Genomic DNA, 20095 nt, shown 5'->3' on the forward strand with positions numbered 1-20095 from the left:
ATTTTTCTTGTCGAGTTGATTTTTAAAAAATAAGAAACAAACCATGATTCAAATCAAAACACAGCAGATTCCATTCCATTCCATGTGATATGTGTGCGTGGCCTCCTTCGATGGGTGTGTCTATGAATGTCAACATGTTCTTAAAGCCAAACACTTTATGGGTCTTGTCAGACAAAGGCTTGGCATGTTCATCGCCTGCTGTAATTACATTTGCTCACAGAGTGCAGAGCAGACTGACTAAATGCCTATCTATCTGTCTTTCTCTGCCTGTAATGGACTACCTGAGGGCCTGGGGGATGCACTCTTAACTCAGCTACAATTTACACACACAGTGTGCAACACTGCTGAGTCAATGCACTGGCTTTGATTCAATAAATGCCCAGCAGGCTTTGTCCAATCACCTTGTATGAGCAAATCTAAAAGGCACAGCTGGGATGATGGTTGTGGTCTGTATGGCTATATGGTTAGAATGAATGGGCTATTTTTAGGAGCATGGAAGCAACCATTGGAGAGGGGAGTCTGGGCTTTTATTCCTCTGCTGCTACTGTAGTGTCACATCATGCAAGATGTTTAAAGAATCTCTTGAACTGCACTGCTTTTTCTTCTTCTTCTTCTTCTTTTTGCATGATGGTATGTGTGATGCTTGTTTTTGTTTGACATGTACTGCTTCAGTAATCAATGATGCCACTGTTTCACTATTCCATAATCATACTGTCAGTGTCTGACCTTTGGTGATGCAGTTAACAACAGTTACATGTAGAGAAATGGATTATTCAGAGGTTAGCTGTTTCTCAGTAGCGTTTCTCAAAGCATTTAATATTCTGTGCATTTCGTAGTTTCCAGTATTTTTAAAAAAAATCTGACATGTCTCCACATCTCAATCAGATGAGCTCAAGTATTCCTCGTTGACCTCACCTGTCATTTCTGAAGATTTACATTTGAACAGACTTCAAACAGAATTTTATCAAACACCTAATTATATAAAAGTAATTAGTCTATATAAGTAGTTTTGTGCTTCAGTTTTGTGTTTTAGTTATTTATCAATTACATTTAATTACTGTCAGTGTTGTATTTTAGCCACTTTTTCCCCATTATTAGCTTGTTTTTAACTGTTGGTCCATTACATTCAGCTAAAATGACCTGTTTTAAACATTTTTATTCACAGTTTTACTTGTTTTGTTTTTTTTCAGACATGTATCCATTACATTAATTTTAGCTATATAATTTTAGCCATTACTTTTAAGTGAAAAAAAAAATACTAGCCTTCATTTAGCTTTTTGTCTTTTACTTTAAGATATTTAGTTTTAATTTGTTAATCCATTACATTTAGCTTCATTAAGCTTGCATACATATTGTAACCATTTTATCAATGATTTTTCAAATCTTTTCCATCTCTGTTTTCAATACATTACACATTTAGCAATTTTTAGCTACATGTTTTCGCCATTTTCATCCATTACGTGGAGTTTATCCGTTATAATTAGCCATTTTTTGCAACATATTTAAACATTTTTATCCATGTTTGTTTTTTTTAAACTGGTTATCCACATTATTTACAATTGGCTACATATTTTAGCTATTTTAGCCAGTTAGCTTACATTTACCTCCTTTAAGCTTAGTATCTTTACCATTTCATCCATTAGTTTGACTCTTTTCTTTTGTTACATTTAGCTGCTTTTAATGACATGTTTTAATATTTTTCTTCATTAGTTTTAGTTGTTTTCAGTCGGTAATCAATTACATTTAGCTACTTTTAGCTACATAATGTAGCCGTTTTTATCCATTAGGTGGAGTTTTCTTTTTATCTGTTATGTTTAGCTACTTTTAGTGGTTAATTGAAACTTTTTTAAATACACTTCGTTTAGCCTTTTCAATTGTTTGTCTATTGCGTTTAGCTCATTGTAGTGACCGTTGACCTTTATCACTATTACTCAATACCTTTAGCTAATTATTTTTAAAAGTTTGTATCTATTTATTGCAGCTAGCCAATCTATTTAAACAGTGTTTAATTACACTAAATTGCACATATATATATTACTTTTAGCTCACTATTTTAACAGTAACATTAGTTTTTACATTTTCTTTAATAGAAAATCCCACACTCATGATCACAAACGCTCTTTTCTTCAAATTACTTGAGCTGCGACACAGTTTTTCCACACATCAGCTGATAACTGTAAAACTAGCTACTCCTCTGCTGGGAATCGCATCACATCTTGGCTTTGGGCAGTTCTAAGTAATTGTGGGAGCATTTTCTGAGTATATTGATCAGTGAAACCACACAGTTAGTTTCGGTTTTCAGGGTAGTTGGTTGGTTCTAATTGCCACTTATCTGTGCTGCTCACTCTCACACAGACTCTGTTTTCTGGATGCAGAAGCTTAGCAAAGCAGTCAGAGCCATTCATGTAAATAATGAGATAAATCTGTGGCAATCGTTTTATGGGGTTCGGACTTTTGAGGCTCTCATCTGCTAAATTGGCTTCAAGTTAAACCCAGACGAAATTAGTTTTTGACCCTGTTGTCAGTCAAATCCACCGAGTACTCCTTTATTCAGCAGTTTATCTGGGGCACCTGACACTTTGCGTTTTGTCTGACCCCATCATGAAAGCAGGGACCTTCAGTAAATGTTGTGATAAATTTCATGCTGGCTCCCTTTTTGAGGGTCATAAAAAAGGGACATTTGATTATCTGCTCAGCATATTGGCAGTACACACACAACACACACATTGTACATCTTACCCTTACAGACAGCATTCGACTCTGCTGATGCAAGTTGAGGTCATGAGATGATGACGGAGCGGTTGTGATGTTGCATTACTGCGTGTTACGATACAAAACAGACATTTGTTAAGAGGGTCATCTGTTATCATGCTGTTTGTTCACGAAGTAAAGGCTGAGCTGATGTAGCCCGAGGAAACATTAAAGTGGATCTTCAGTCCAAGGGAGTACATTCATGAGACACGGCTGCTCGGAAAGAGTTTTGTGGTCACTGGTCACATGCTACTACAAACGATGAAGTTATTGGAAGCAAAACAGAACTTTTAAAAGTAATATTCTACATTTTTTGTACTGTCAGTTAACTTTTTTTTTCAGAAACTGTACAACACATACTCTGTGGGTTATTTTGAGTTCACCTCATATACATTATTCTGTAAATACTCAAATGTGGGTTAAGCAGCAGCTAGAAATAGTCACCAACAAATCCACTATTTCTTCCTGTTCCTGCCCTTCCTGGTTTTCAGTAACCAAGACCAAGAGTGTCAAGTTTTTTTGGGGATATTACATAGCCTTTTAAACTATGTGTTTATGAGTAATTTGCAAAGATTTGTGTTTTCTGTTTGTCCGTTTTTGGTATTTTCATGGAGCTTGTTGTTTGTAGGACTTGTGTTGTTTTTTAAAGCCTCCCTATGAAGTTGACATGTTTTTGGACATGTTTTGCTCCTGTTTTGTTTATTTTGGATAAAAATAATTGTAAAAAAAAATTTAAAAAAAGTGCTGGGCTGCAGATTGTTGAATCCTGGTTTATCTTACTGATGTCTTCACTCCCCCTTCACTGTTTGTATTCATAATTTCCTGCATGCTGAGTTTTATTATTCATGAAAATAAACACAGCACATCTCAGTTTGCAGTGGGTTCTGACATAATGCATGTTAATAATGCAATAATGCAGTTGTTGTCACACATGCTTAAGGCTCTTTTACTCGTATATACAGTATTTATGCAAAGTAATTGAACAAGGTTGTGTAAGTTGCCGTGCATTTGTGTATATAAGCTTCTTGTTTAACCTTGTTTACTGCTTATTTTAACGCTGGCTTCTTGTTTCGTTGCAGGTAAATTCAGCCCTTGCACAACAATAGAGGTGAGTAACCCCACTATAATCCTGTAGTGCTAATTCTATTTCATTATTACACATTTACAGAGGTTTGAAAAATATTCCGTGAATGTATTTACTTTTATATCGTATCAAACGCGCTTACCGGCTGTTTGTGAGAAAGGAAATACATGTTGCTGAATGGGAACAAGAAAAGTACAATGTTTGGGCCACACAAAAGGCTTACTTTGGGTGTAATTAGTTTTGGAATATTGTTTGCAGTGCTCTTACTGATTACCTCAAAGACTTCAGCAAATTCAGTTTTCTGGAAAGGAACCAATAAGTCAATTACCAAAATATTCATGAGGGGAAATATGTGGCTGTACAGAGATATAATTGATGGCTTTATCACAATAACAGCTTGATTTCCTTTTCAATTATTTACCCTCCATGGGTGGTTTCCTTACATTAGCTAGCTACAGTCACAACAACAGAGACTGAATTTAGAAAAGAGTGGGCACCCCTGCAGGATTATTTTGAGTGCAACCAGTGTCAGATAGTAGTGCTGTGGTTGGAGCTGTCATAAGCCCTGAGTGTGTTAATCCTGATGCCTGCAATGCAGCTGTTGCGGCCTGCCTGCTGTCTAAAATATTATTAAAGGGTTATATTGCATTTTCTTCCAGTAGGCAACTGGAAGTTTTACATGCATAAGACACCTGTTAAAAAACAAATACCAGACAGTAAATCTCCTGTAATGTACTGTTGTAGAGTTTGTGGTTTGCAGCCATCCTGCTGATGCCATGGCTGGCTAAGCTAGGCAATTAGTGTAGCTTAGTTTAAAGGAGTGAGAGCAGCATGGCTCTTTCAGATGCTATTGTTTAGGAGGGATTTGTTGTTGAAATGCTGTAATTAGTGTGTAATTGTGTAAATTAATGAACTTTAGAGGTGCTAATAGATGTATATTTCAAACTTACTGTACAGATTCAGGCCAGCAGTTAAGCTTCTATAAGCCAATTTAAAATCAGTAAAGACAAAAGCAAAAGCACTTCCCTCAACTTGAAACTATTCCTTTAAAAATATACTCCATTAATACACCATTCCCTCTCAAAAAAGTTGGGCTAATAGCAAAGGATTCAAACAGAAACAAAATCAAAAGGACTCAAAAAGAAGCAACGATAACTTGACTTTTAGCCCTCATGGCTCAAGCTCAATAAACACTTCCCTCAATGCAACATATTTTGTTAAACCTTTCCTGCTGAGACTTTTTTAAACTTGTAAGTTTGTGCACAATTTCTGCTCTAAACCTGTAGTCTTTAATCCCAAGCCGATCAGGGTTATTTTCTCAAAGCTTGACAGAGCTCCTTCAGAGCCACAAAACACATTATGCAAATGTTTTTACTGGCTGAACAAGGCTCACCATGATAATGCAATCTTGACGTGCATAACTGATGAACTGCTGCTTTAAAACACACAGCATATAGATCTGTGATAGAACCCACTGTTTACCGCAGTCATTTGAATGCATTGTATCTGTAAATAGTTTATGAGACAAAAGTTGTCAGTATGAGAGACCTGCTTCCTCTACGCTGTCATTTCCTCTACCAGCCTCAGTCTCTGATTGACTGGTTAGAAATGTCAACCAGCAAAGTCTCCTGTTTGATGAGAGCTCTGGGAGAAGGTTCAGACCTAATTAAAGGGCTTCAGAAAGCTGACCCTCCTCCACAGTACACGCTCTCTCTGCACTACTCTCAGCTGCTGTTCAAGATTGTGATAAATGCTTGTGAAAAGACTTCTTACAGCTTCTCTGCTTTCACTTATATTTTGCTGGGCTTGTGGATGGAATGGTTTTATTCCTGCCAGGATCTCTTTGGTGTATTTCGTGCACAAAGTTGCACACTGACTGAGGATTTCCCCACGGTTAATTAGAGGCAGTGTGCGGTACTTTTCAGGGAGTTTTGCACTTGGATTACTGTGTAATAGACAGATGGACAGTCAGTGAATAATTTCAGCACATACACATACAGTCCACTGTGGAAGCAGTGAATGTGAAACTGTATAGACAAATCCCTACTAAGCAGCTTTGCACTAGAAATGAGTTCTCACAATGCTGTGTGTGGCAGAATGGCTGAGAAAACTACTGGCAAGTTGCTGGAGTTGCTTGATGCTTGACAGCATAAAGGCATTCTGCTAGTATACAGTGTTGAATTAGCCCAAAGCTGGATGAACAGGAACACGTGTAGTCGGAGCTGACACACATTATGTGCACATAGATTCAAACAGCATGAAGTCTTGCAAATGATGTGACTGTAGATGTCAGATGATGCTGTTTTCTCCATAGCCAATGAACCGAGTTCACTGGCACAGCATGCTGCAGCATACGGTTCTTTGTGCGTTAATCGCTGCAGTTAAGTTAACTGGAAATGGATGAAATTTGTTGGAACTTTTGTATGCAATCACTCAAATGTAACATTTTTTTATGCTGGTGTTAGCAAGGAATTTGTTGATGAACCCTGTCGACCATCCTCGTCCCGTGATACAGGCTAACATCAGACATTTGTGGATTATGCTTCATCACGATCCCTTCTGTCAAAGTTTAACTGTGCATGCCCCGTGCTCTCTTAATGCCCAAGCTTTAAAGTCTGGAAAGGGATTAGAGTTTAATGTCACGTTCAGTGTTTAATGTAAACAGAAAATCCTGTCAAGAGTCAGGAGTCAGTTCTCAGCAGGTATCATGTTCATTTGCATTTCAGCTCCCTATTGTGTTTGTGTAAGATTCACGATTCAAGAGTTTTTATTAATGCATAAAAAAGAGAAATAGAGAACAAAAAAAAAACTGAAGGCAAGCTGTGAAGCTCAAACAATGTATGATTTTTTTGTTTTTTTGTTTTTTGTCTGTTTTGTATGGGAACCCATGTGGGTCCTATGTCTGCTAGAAAAACCAAGGCAACCATGCCCAGTCATGAGACAGTCAGAGGTCACAGCAGCATCAGGCATAAGAATCTCAGAAAGCATTTGTTTCACTGTATTCATTATTCAGTCAGGCTGCTCAGTTATGGCAAAAGTCTTTTTCTTTCCAAACAGCTGAATTGGTTTTAACTTTCTTGTTATCCAAAGACTCTTTCCATCATCTTGGCTCAAGCTGAACAAAACTTGCCACAGCTTGGCTGGGACATAGTTCAGGCTTTTAGAGGGGGGGATATGCACCGTTATAATGGAGACGGGGTGCACTGGATTTACAACACAAAATGAGAAATGACAATTTGATCAATCGCTTTTATTATATAGTCACATCTTTGCTTTTAACTTAACACAAATGTAATCATTTATAACATGAAGAGTAGACAGAGTGAGAATTGAGAATTAAATAAGATTTTTGTAACTTTCCAGTTACAGTGGTCATTTTAACACATTGGCCCACCACTTTGGTTCACATTGAAATAAGTATAAGTATTCAGTGTTATATAGACTGGCATGGTACTGGGCTGCAAGGTGGCTCAGTGGTTAGTGCTCGTTGGTTTGCGTCCCAGTGAGGACACCTGGGATCTTTCTGCGTGGAGTTCACATGTTCTCCTTGTGCAGCGTGGGTTCTCTCCAGGTTCTCCAGCTTCCTTCCACAGTCCAAAAACATGCTGAGGTTAATTGGTGATTCTAAATTGTCTGAAGGTGTGAATGTGAGTGTGCTTGTTTGTCTCTTTGTGTAGCCCTGTGATAGACCTGTCCAGAGTGTCCCCTGCGTTAGCCCTGAGTCGGCTTGGATAGACTCCAGCCCTTCCTATCCTAATGAGGATTAAGCGGTGCATAGATGATCGATGGAACTTTAAAGAGACATTCATGATCCTCATAGGATGAATCTTTTGACTTTAGTGAACCTCTGATCTTTTTTCAACTTTTAAAATTGTAATTAGTTGGATTTCAGTGTTTTGGTTTTTGTCCTGCAAAATTAATGTCACTCCCTCAGCCCCAGTTCTATTTCGTGCTGTTTTGTGAACATTAGAATGCCAACACATGGTGGACTGACTCGTCACATGTAAACTGTAGGGATAAGTCTGCCATTTCCACATCGCATTTCATGCAACATACTTTTCCCTTTGCATAATCTGCATACTACCATTTTCAAAATCCCCTTTCCTTTGGGAAACAACAACAACAACAACCTCCAAGCAGCTACGTACACACTGGAAAAGACGGGTTTAACAAAGATTTAAATTGTGCAGTAAGGGTGGCCTGTTTAGTTCTTGCATTGGATCAACTATTCTAATGACAGTGCTTGCATTCCTGCATGCAAATGTTGTACCAAAACAGTTCCCCCATCACTATTTTGCAGGCTCACCTTTGCTGAATCCTGGGCTTAGCGCCACCCAGGACAATGGTAATTTGTTTTAAGAAACACAAACAAGTCAGAGACCTGTTTTCCCCCATAAGAGAATGCAGTTAATGTTGGCATGCTAATGTCTGCATTTACATGAGCTCAAAGCATCACCTGTAATAACAGCAACACAGAGAATTTCTTCAGCTTCAGCTGAACAGTTCTGACATTCAGATGTTCCCTCGACTATGTCAGTTCTCTGATTAAACATGCTTTATTGATGCAAAATGGATCAAAAATTAGGTCACTCACATTTAGTTAAAGTATTTCTTTATTCATGGAGCTACCTTTTAATGGAGAATGATAAAAGAGAGAAACCAAACTGTTCATCAGTGTCACATAAAAACAAATTCTAAAGAAGGGACACCAGGGAATTGTCACTGATCTGGGATTTGCACTATTATTGTCAAAAAAGTGTAATAAATAATATGTTATAACATAGCTTGTGAGGTAAGTGTTTTAAAGGATTGCAGTTTACTGACAGGCTGTTCATTTGTTGCGGTTACTTTATCAGTTTCTGTTTGCTTTCACTGCCATGACCTAATTTCTCTGGACCGACTAATGAGGAAATATACGCCTTTAATCCCATCATTGTTTCCACAATCCTTTAATTCAAACTGGTTTACCAGGTAATTATAGCATTTCTTTGCTGCCTGGCTAGCAGTGAGAGATAGCTTTTGCATATGAAAGAGTAGATCTCATAGATTTCAGGTGTATTTAAGTGGCAAAGTTGGTATTTGCATACAAGAAGACACATATCTAAAGCTTAAGTAGTTCATAGACTCTTAACAATGGGTGTCTCATTTCCCCATTCAAAGGTATCTTTACTGTTATAAATCATCTCCATGTGTGGCGTTACTCAGTAAGACAGTGTTACCATGAGCTGGGATTCCATTATGTGCATGGATAGTCCTGATATGATTTCTTCTTTGATCGATTAGACATGAGAAAATCAATCGAGAACAGTTGGATAACAGATTGTTTTAACAAAAAACAACTCCAAACTGGCTCATGTTTTCCTACTGTTTCTTTTCTGTGTCTGTAGCTTCGTTTTTTCCTGCAGACTTGAGAGTGATGTCAAAAATCTCGATAATTAATGAGAGAAATTAGATTTGCTTCTATCATAGACACAGAATGTTGATGTTTAAATCATTTGAAGCAGTTATCTCACATTGCTTTGTCTTCGCTGTGATGAATTTTCTATATTGAATTTCACACTGCAGGAAAATGTATATTATAAACACTGAATGCATGGCAGGGGACACCTGGTCATGTTCTCCCAAAGGCCTCTATTACATCATTTGTAACGTAGTTTAACTGGGACAAAGTCTGGATGTTACTTGTACTCTTGCAAACACAAAGCTCTGTAGTTGTATCCTCCTGCTGGATGTTCAGTCCTTACTCCTGAGGTCATGCCATAGAAATTACAGAGTAGAATCTGGCACCTAAACATAACAATTGTGTTTTTCTTGAACAACTTCAGTTTATGTGAGAACCTTCATTGCTCGTCAGAGGTGGTAGTGGACAGGTAGTTGGATGGTGGATGGAAATGAGCTGTATGTTGGAGATGACTGTCTTTCTGTGGCACTAACAAAATCTTTTGCAGTTGTAGGAGCGGATCCCTTGTCACTACAATCTCAGTATTTGCTGACTCCATAATGCCAATAAAAATAGCACTAGACATGAAATAACATAAAGGTTAAACTTTTGTTTCAACAAGATTTGGCTCCACATCTAGTCTATCCTATCATGAAGCCCCGCTTATTTAGCCTGATGAAAAGTTCAGGTTAGGTTATGAGGTATTTGCTGGACAACAGTGATTCAGTGGCCTTGGGAAAACCAGTGTGACGCACGTTTCCCTGTGCGTCAAACTGTTTTGTATTTTGTCCCTTTGGTTCCTTTGGTAAACCTCTGCGTGACAGGAATCTTAAAATTTAAACCAAACTGTTTGATGCTGCTCTTGTCTTGGATAATGGCTGCTGCTGCTGCTACTATGCAGCCCTGTTAAATCTCCTTTAGTTGACATCTTCATCCCTTTCCCACTCTTTCTCATTCTCCTTCTTCTTTTTGTCTTATCCTCTCCCCTTCCTCTCTTCCATCCCATCATTCCGCTTGGTCGCCTGGAAGCCTGGGAACCAGTCGGGGAGATTTTAAAGTAGAATGGAGACATGTTTACTTTAGCCTCACAGTCACGGGAACTGCTCTTATTTCCTACAGTTAGTTGCATATCGCAGTTAATTATTTGTGGAGAATGTGTAGGAAATGGCTGTATTTCCATCTTTAATGAATAAACCAGAAACGAAAAAATTAAACCATGATTTTTAGTTTTCAGTCTATCACTTAGATTGTTATGATCAGGAGGGAAATAGAAGCACATGCAACGCACCTTTGTAATGATTTTTAAAGTCTTTTGGCTGTTGCATCAGTAAACAAAATAGACCACAAGTCAATAAAATGTCACATTTTCATTCTAGTTGCATGTACAACACTTGCTTTTATCTGTCTTCTCAGGTCAGATGATTTTGTGTCCCTTTGTTTTATTTCGCCACCTCGTGAAGCACTTTGTAAACTAGATTCTGAAAAGTGCTACATGAACATATGTTTGTATTATAATTTTTATTATAAAATGTGACAGGAATAAAAATAAAAAAGTGAATCAATTTAAATGTGCAAGAAACAAGTTATTCATCAAAACCTGTGTTTCTATTTTGTATAGTCATCTCAAGGAGAAGTAAAACGATTTAGATGAAGTGCGGAATGTTTATGTTCTAATATAAATTTGTAAAGACTCAACACCATGGCCAAATTACCCTGTTTGCTATTATTTCTTGTTGGGCCTCAGGTTCCAGATAACAGCAGAACAGAACACTGTACAGAAGTAAGTAGCTTCATTATATTTTGTCATTTTAAGGAAAACTTTATTTTGGAACATGCACACATAAGCACAATATAAACACCTTTGTAGTAATCAAATTACAAAAATGAATTGACTTACACTAGTGTTGAGTACAAAAGGGTTCATTAAGGTCAACAATTCCACCATCAGAGGGTGTACGTGACATACATGACTGCCTGGTCTGTGTGCATTACCACGCATCAACTGTGCATGTGCTAGGAAATCAAAGTGGGCCATGATTTGATATGTGGTGCATATACACTGAATACATAGCCACTGATCCATGTATTCTGTATGGAACATGTTGTTTAAACAGAATCCAAGTGGACTAGAAAGTAGTGTAACAGGAGCAACTATGCATGGTGTCTGCAACTGTTCATGTATGCAGCAGCTACGTAATCTAACCAGGCTTTTAACGTGAGCCCCTCAGCAGAGTTGTTTGACGCTGTTACTGTTGCATTCTCGTAAAGGAAGAGAGGCCAAGCTACACCCTGCTAACTATCCATAAGCATGTCGTTCAGCATGCACTTTCAAGTTGAAATAGAATTTAAGGTCTAATTTAAGATTTCAACGTACAATATATTCTGAAGTGTGGACATCCTCTTGAATTCATCCAAAAGCCAGGAGGTCAGAGTTAGAAAATGGAGAATCTATATAGTATTTAGTGTCAATGTTAAGTTTTTGGTATAAAAAGTCATAGACTATAAGACTGTTGCTAACAATAGGTTGAAACCTAATTTTGCTTTGTCGTTGTAAGGCTGAAACATTTTTTCATCATCTGAGCACTTCACATGCCCAGATGCTGGGTTAAACACCAAGGGCCCTACCATGAATGATCAGTAACAAACTGAGCAATTTGAAGCCCTTAATCTTTACTGTGAGACAACTGACTGAAAAGTTTTGCAGCCCTCTTTTCTATTGAATCTCTTTTTGCAGGTCAAATCCTGTTTCAACCCTTGACTGAATTCTTTAAAGTGAGGTTTTCGGATAGCCAAGCAAAACTATAGATAAGACACCGGAGCCTGAAAATCCACGTGCTTATCACATAAAACCATTCGTACTGGGAAGCATAATCCACATTTGTCATATTGTCTACTACATGCTGTGTCTGCTGAAGAGGTGTTCTCTGTGATTGCCTGAGGCTATAGTGGGTCCCTGGAGGAATATGTGTGTGTGTGTGTGTGTGTGTGTGTGTGTGTGTGCCTGCAAGGTGTCATGTATCAGTGGGTGTGTGGATCCGGGTGGACCTCAGACAAAGAGGTCGCATTCAGCCATTTCCCCCTGAGGAAACCCAGCTTTAACGCACAGATGGGGGGAGAAGAGGACAGATCTCTCATGTGACTCCTCCCCCCTCCATCAGCGATCATTGATCTGTCCTTGATCTTCATGTCTGCACACACATACACCCTTTACGACCTCCTTTCTCTTTAATTTTGCACCTTTGTCCGCCCTCCTTGACCTCTCATATTCATCCTGTGACACTCATCATATCATTGACTGCTCCCCACCCCCATGTTTCCTGATATATTTAGACCTCTGAATGATGTATTTCTCTTCCCCCTCCACCATCCTTTCATTCAGTCTTGCTCCCTTTTTTCTCGTAGTGTCTTTTCTCTTAGTGGTATGTATGTTGTCTCGTTCCCTCTCTGCCTTTTCTAAGTGCTCAGGGCTGCAGAATAATCCTTTCTGTGATTTCCCACTCTTGGCTTTTGTCTTGGCTTTGGCAATGCCAGCTTTATCCACCATGACTTTCCCAATTCCAGAGGAGTCTATAATCAAGCACTCCATCTCCTGACCTACATACACCAGCCCCTGGAACAAGAAATAATATTTGTTTTCTTAGTTCATTCAAAAAAAGTGTTTTCTACCTTCCAGGCAGCCATTAAATCCACATAATATCTCAAACCTCTCAGAACCTGCAGTGTTGGGCCTTGCTTGACATACTTACTAATTCACTATGAATTTATTCATTCCTTAATGTCAAATCTGTGTCATTGCTGAGTGGTGTTGTAATTGAAACGATGGGTTGTACAAGATGCTTACTTATTGTTTATCCATGCATATTGGATCAACAAATAGGATTTTAAGAATGTAACATCAGTCCTAACATTCTGTAATTGTGTAATTACTCTATAGCCAGCTGTAGCTCATTAAGTTTTAAAGCTATTCATGGTCTTAGAGAGTAACACCTACCTGTCAACAAGAAATTAAAATGTGTTGGTTACATTTATATTCTGCTATTAAATTTATTTTTGGCATTTAATGTTCAAAAAATTAGTTGAATGTATATTAATCTGTGCATTATTTCAGATGATTTCTGCAGGAAGTTGTGCCAAAAAGGTGTAGTCATCTCAGTTTCTTCGAATTGTATGGGATGTTTTAGATCCTTACAGCTCTTTCATTTGGTTTGACAGTCTTACTATTTTGGTCCTCATTAGTGTTGTTTCCAAAAAGAAACAACAGACAAGTCAACTGCTAGCCAAGGTACTAGCCTCATTAGCGACTGGCATAGGGTGAAATATTTAGCGTTTAGCGTATTTCACTCATTAGATGGTGAAGAGCGAAAGCAACCTAAAAGAAAACTGTATATTATATAGAATGTCATAAAGTTCCTTTGTGGATATGCTGGATCTATGAATGAGAAACTGTTTGCTAATACAAGCAATGTACATTGTCAGCCAAAACATCAAACCACCTGCTAAATATTGTGTAGGTCCCCATTGCGCCACAAAAACAATTCTGACCCGTCAGTGTCTGAAACTGGGATAGTTGATCCATACGAGCCTGTGGGTTGTGAGATGAGGGCTTGTTGCAGCCATAAACTGTACAAAAGATGGACGTAGCTACCGTGATGTCACCCGTTGGTTTCTACACTGAGAAAATGAAGCCAGGGTTTTGCTACTTCCTGGTTGACATCTTTGATTTTTGGAGCCAGTGACCCAAAAATCGTCGGAGGGGGCGGAGCCATAGGAGCAGCGATTGTTCAGACGGATTGAGAGGCGGGCCCTCTCTGCCCACCCACATTTACCGCCTTCTGCTTGCTTCGTCTGCATCGTTGCTGCCGACTGTCAATCAAGCCAGCCACGCCCCTTGCCCCACAAAATGTTGACGATTTTTTAAAAATTCAGTATTGATTTATTTTCAGATTGGTCACCTGATCTCTGAATTTGACTATGAAAACTAATAAGAAAAAAATCTTGAGCTGTAGGAATGTAGTATTTCGTGATCTGTGATCACTTCTTTTCCAATTCAAGTCTATGGGAGCCAGGGGCCTCATTTATCATCAGTGCGTAGAAAAGGTTCTAAATTCTGTCCTACGAATGAAATTTAGAGTGTGCGTAAGTACAAAAAAATCTGTATTTATCACACGTGCGTATGGGGGTCGTACGCACATCAGTGTTGATAAATCCCACTTGTTCTTAACCTCCATGCTCGTGCACGTTGCCTTCAGGAACGCCTCCAAATCACCATATAGGGCAACAACATGCCTCTTTATGAAGCAAGTGAAGATTTATTTTTTCCTCACCTGTCGTCATCAGCGTGGCAAAAAGAGCGAAAAAGAGGAACTTTTATGAAACTGAGATCGAGGTACTTGTCAGGGAGGTTGAAGCAAACTAGAGAATATTGTTTGGTGCATTAATGTTGAGATAAGCAGCGAAAGAAAAAATGCTGCATAGGACAAGACAACCACCACAGTTATTCCTGTTGGGTCAGAGGAGAGATCGCCGGCAAAAATTTTAAAATGTGGCTTGATGTTAAGCTCAGTGCCAAAAAACGCATCACAGTCCATAAAAGAGAAATGGCTGCAACTGGAGGAGGACGAATTAATACTGAACGTTTACCCAGTGGATAACCCTGATCACTATAGATGACATGTTTTAATAACCAAACAAAGTCCAGCTGAAACATTTCCACACTCTGTGACACCCACCAACAGGCCAGCCGTCATCAACAGCTCCTGCTTGGAGATCCACAAAGCTGTTCTGCTTAATGAATGAGTTCCTCCAAGCCACCGGGCAACAACGTTGGATAGCGACAAATGTGCATCGCAAATGATCAGTACGTTGATTGCAACGTGCACGAGCACGGAGGTTAAGAACAAGTAGGATTTATCAACACTGATGTGCGTACGACCCCCGTACGCACATTTGATAAATACGCATTTTTTTGTACTTACGCACACTCTAAATTTCATTCGTACGACAGAATTTAGAACCTTTTCTACGCACTGATGATAAATGAGGCCCCAGGGCTTTTTGGAGCCAGCAGTTAGCAGACGTAGTGATATTGCAGGTTTTTGACACTTCCGGGTTGGCTTCATTTTTCAGGGCCGGTTGCTACGTCCATCTTTTATACAGTCTATGGTTGCAGCTCCTCCCACAGGTACTTCACCAGATTGGGATCTAGGAAGTCTGTAGGCTAGGTCATGGTCTTGAGCTCTTTGTGGTGTTCCCCGACAACAGTTTTTGTGGTGTGGCCACGCATATTGTCTTGCAGAGGGAGGAGGGTGGTCTGGAACAATGATCATGAGGGTGGTACATGTCAAAGTCGCATTCACACGGATTCCAGGACCCAAGGCTGACCAGCAGAACATCGAAATGTGATGTGATTATCAATGTCATTCACGTTACCAGGTGAAGTTTTTCGAGCGTGCTAAGGATACAAATTGACAGCCCAGAAGTGATTTCAGGTGCTAAAATTCCATTTAAAAAAAAAAAATATTTATTTTTAATCTGCTGCTACATCTCAAGTCTAAGTTTCTAAAACTAAAAACTTGTGGCATGTGATTTTTAAGTTGTTATTTTCAAAGTCAAACAAATGGCAAATCTCTTTAATCTCTTACAGACTGATTTACTCGAGAACATGTATGATGTGATGATAGTCTTCATACGTCAGTTGATCACAAGATCAACAGTAATCTGCTCCCATGGTCAGCCTGTCAAAGGCCAGCCAGTGGGTTTGTATGAATGGAGTCACAAAGTCACGATATTACAGATATTCAGCTTAGGCTTGACACACAAAAGAGGATCATGTTGCATAACAAAGGGGCGTACATCCATATTTTTTTTATCATGTGGCAGATGAACAGCAGAACAATATACAAAGCTAGACAACAGATACATTCTTATGTAGCGTATGTTAGAATTTGCTTTGTAGTTCTGTTGCACACATGAAATCTCAAAGAGGCTTTATTTGAAATCATGTTTATTTGTCTGTTTTCTGAAAGCCATAAGCTCTGATTAAATTGGCCTCAGTTCCCACACAAAGAAAGACACAAAACCATGAATTGGTCTAAATAAGAAAGATTTATTAACTATTCTACTATTATAATACACGGGAACTTTAAACAATGAAAATCAGAGTGTGTGTAGTGGCTGTATTATCAGATTACCCAGTCAAACATTGAGGATTATGGTGAGAGGAGGATGGTCAATAAACGATCTAATGGTAGTGATTAATAATTTGGTTCATGATTGATACGCTTGTGAACTGTCAAATGGTTACAACATCAACCCGATCAGGAGCAGATAGAAAGGCTGGCTTTGCCTACTTTGTGCAGTGCTGACGGGGATGGAGTGTCCTTTGGCTGGAACAGTTGTTGATGAATAGGCCCTCCTTTACGACGGATCCAGGCGGTTTTCTCCTGAAGCGTTGTGAGGTTGCCTGGCAACGAGTTCTGCTGTGGAGCTCAGAGGCGCAGTGTTGGAGGCCGTCAGCGGCTTCCACCGTTGGCACACAGGGGTGGTTTTGTCAATAGGCAGCCAGCGTCCCGTGTGTAGTGTGCGCGCTTCTCAGAGTTGATGAAAAAATGATTTTATGATTAACAGTGGCTCTCGTTATGCTTTCAGCCACATTTGGTATTAGCCGAAAACAGGATTTTGGAAACTGAGAGCGAAGGCATGGTGTAATTGATCTGTCCAAGAAACTAATTTCTGCTGATTCCTGTCGGTTTGGTTTGACAGAATTAAGTGTGTATATTAGAATTTTCAATGAAAAAGAGTACTATCTTTAAAACAAAAGGAAGAACTGCAAAAATGAAGATACATAAAGACAAAAGAAAAGCGCGGACAAAGAAACAGAATGAGAGCGTAAGAAACAAAAATGAAACTAGAGTGAAGACAAGACAAAGAAAAAGCAAGAGGAAGAACAAAAGCAGTTTCCTACTTTAATCCTCTACAGTTTGGGGGGTGTGTATTGAAAGCGTGGAGAGGATTTTGCTGCTACATTTGGTAACTTAACCCTCCTCTCTTTATTGGGAAGAGGAGAGAAGGTTGAGTTTTTTAATCTAAGAAAATGCACTATTGGGGCTATAGCTCAACTGGTTGAGCTGGCGACTCATGTACTGGGGCTATAGTCCCCGACACAGCGGTCGTGGTTTCGAATCCAGCCCATGGCTATTTGCTGCAGGTCCTATTCTCCACTTTCCTGTCTCTCTCTCCACTGTCTTGTCAAATAAAGGCAAAAATGCCAAAAAAAAAACCTTAAAAAAAAAGAAAAGAAAGAAAATGCACTCTATACGCAAACGCAATAAATCCATCTCTGACCATGACCCATGAACATGAAGTGAAAGAACAGTGACATACATATACTGCATAAGAAATAGCCTAATCTATGCAACACAAATAAAAATGTGATGTTAAATGTTAGATATGAGGAATGTATGTCAGCATATAACACATGGGGTGTACCTATACATTTAATCAACAGTAACATTTTTAATAGTGATGTAGTCCCAACCTCACCGGACCATGTACTGTTGCTAGATGGCACTGTGGGTCTGTGACGGTAGCGTGAATATTTTTGTAAAATGTTATCTTGGGGGCTGCAGGGTGGCGCAGTTGGTAAGCACTGTTGCCTGTTGCAGCAAGAAGGTTGCCGGTTCGCGTCACCGGAATCTTTCTGCGTGGAGTTTGTTCTCCCCGTGTAGCGTGGGTTCTCTCCGGGTTCTCCGGCTTCCTCCCACAAGTCCAAAAACATGTTGAAGTTAATTGGTGATTCTAAATTGTCCATAGGTGTGAATGTGAGTGTGCTTGGTTGTCTGTCTCTAAGTGTGGCCCTGCCATAGACTGTCCCCTGCCTTCGCCCTAAGTCGGCTGGGATAGACTCCAGCCCCCCGCGACCCTAGTGAGGATTAAGTGGTGTATAGATAGTGGATGGATGGATGTTATCTTGGTCCTCATACCACCTACAGATGTGATTCTTGGACAGGTTGTACAAAGACTTCTTATTGAGATCAATGGGGTTGTAAACACACCAAACAGAGACTGAAAAAATTTATTTAGCCTGTATACGTATAAATGTAAAAGTGTCTAAATGTAGAACTGGTATGCAGCCCAAGTTTTATGACATTCCTCATCAGCTTTTCCTCTTCCCCCTGCGTACTGGAATCACAGTTGGTAAGAGTGGGGGAGAGTATCCATAGAAAGAAAAAACAGGACTGTTCACACTTCAATGAGAGTCACTGTGACTTTGAAGTTGTTATTTCCAAAGTGTTAATGTTCCACTTGTTGTTTCATGCCTCTGCAAGAGGTATGAGGGTCCATGCTGTAAGAAAATTCATGCATCACCATTTTTCCAGTGGAGTATGAACAGCGAAGTTGATCACAACAGGCTCCTTTTGTGACATTTATAGTGGTTCTTTCTGGGTTTTCCCGTTCTGTATAGTGTCCAAGGTGGCAGTTTTATGATGGGAGTAGATCCAGAACTTATACAAAAACAGTGCTTGTTACCTGGTGTGTCCCCTTGCTTGGCACTCCAGAGAAAGTCAAGTGGTGTCCGCTACACTTAATAATCGTATTGCAAATAATAATAATAATAGGACACATTTATAATTTCTTTATAATACATTTCTAATCATCAGATACTGATTCTTTAGACTGATTTCACTTGCAGTGTGTACCACATGTGTACACTGTAGGTTTTTCATGTTTTGGTTGTCGTCTGTGCTCTTGCAGGTAATCGAGTCTCTCGGCATCATGATTTACAAGGCTTTGGACTACGGGCTGAAGGAAAATGAAGAGCGAGAGCTCAGCCCTCCCCTGGAGCAGCTCATTGACCTCATGACCAACATGGCCGAGAAGGACGCCTGCCCCGACGAAGGCTACGAGGCCACAGAGGAAGAAGATGAGGCAGAGGATGATAACATCTCCAGCGCTCACGGCTACAGAGATATCCTCAAGGTAAGTGGCTTTGACAAGTGATTGCTGTTTTTTGTGTTTGTTCAGATATTGGTGGTTTGGAATTGGTGGAAATGTGAAAACAAAGACTGTATATAAAAATCAGACAAGTACCTGCCTTCTTTGTAATGGCCAGCAGGGGACGACTCCTCTGGTGCACAAAGAAGTCTGATTGTATATAAGTCCATGAGGAAATGACCTCACTTCTTCCATGATCCATTATCTCAGTCAACATTTTCCTGATAACTTTATGGTCTCAATTACTAGTTTTAAGACTTTTTTAATACAGCATGATGTTCATTTTGTTAATTATGTTCTCAATTAAAAAATATGTAAATGACAGTTTTTGAGGAGCCATAATATATGAAGGGATTCTAGGAACAGAAAAATCTGAGGGATAACTGTTCAGGATAAGATGTGTGTAGGGGGGGAATTGAAAATGTAAAACATGGGTCTGAACACAGAGATTACAGCCACTGTGCAGCCAGGCTGCCAGGCTCATCCATGCTGGGAATCATGCATCTCTGTTGACCAACGGAGCAGAGAGTCACTGTGTCAGTCCTCATATGGCCTCACACAGACACACAAATACACACAAATACACAAACACACACACACTGCTCTCCAAGGAGATGTATTGGAGCAGTTTAGTGGTCTGGCTGGCCTAGTGTGCTGCTCCATCTACCTTTTGTCCTACAGCACTGACCCTTACTATCACCGTTGGCTGCTTTTAGCCACAGAGCCACATTTATGCAGGAAACATAACTGTTTGCATTTTTATATTAAAATAACAAATTCAATATCATTTAACTGAATCCAACATGTTCACTTGGAGCGCGATGTGA

General features: G+C 39.4%; 1 protein-coding gene across 1 annotated transcript in view; it reads left to right on the forward strand.

The window, feature by feature from the left end:
• The window catches only part of LOC103365015 (protein spire homolog 1-like), a 47483-nt gene that overhangs the window by 1341 nt on the left and 26047 nt on the right, over positions 1-20095 (forward strand). Inside the window, exons 2-3 of the mRNA XM_008292345.1 lie at positions 3831-3859; positions 19029-19253. Coding sequence (XP_008290567.1) covers positions 3831-3859; positions 19029-19253 — 254 coding nt within the window. The remainder of the gene's footprint in view (positions 1-3830; positions 3860-19028; positions 19254-20095) is intronic.

The sequence above is a fragment of the Stegastes partitus genome, unplaced genomic scaffold (genome assembly GCF_000690725.1).
Source record: "Stegastes partitus isolate 25-593 unplaced genomic scaffold, Stegastes_partitus-1.0.2 Scaffold18, whole genome shotgun sequence".
Lineage (NCBI taxonomy): Eukaryota > Metazoa > Chordata > Actinopteri > Pomacentridae > Stegastes > Stegastes partitus.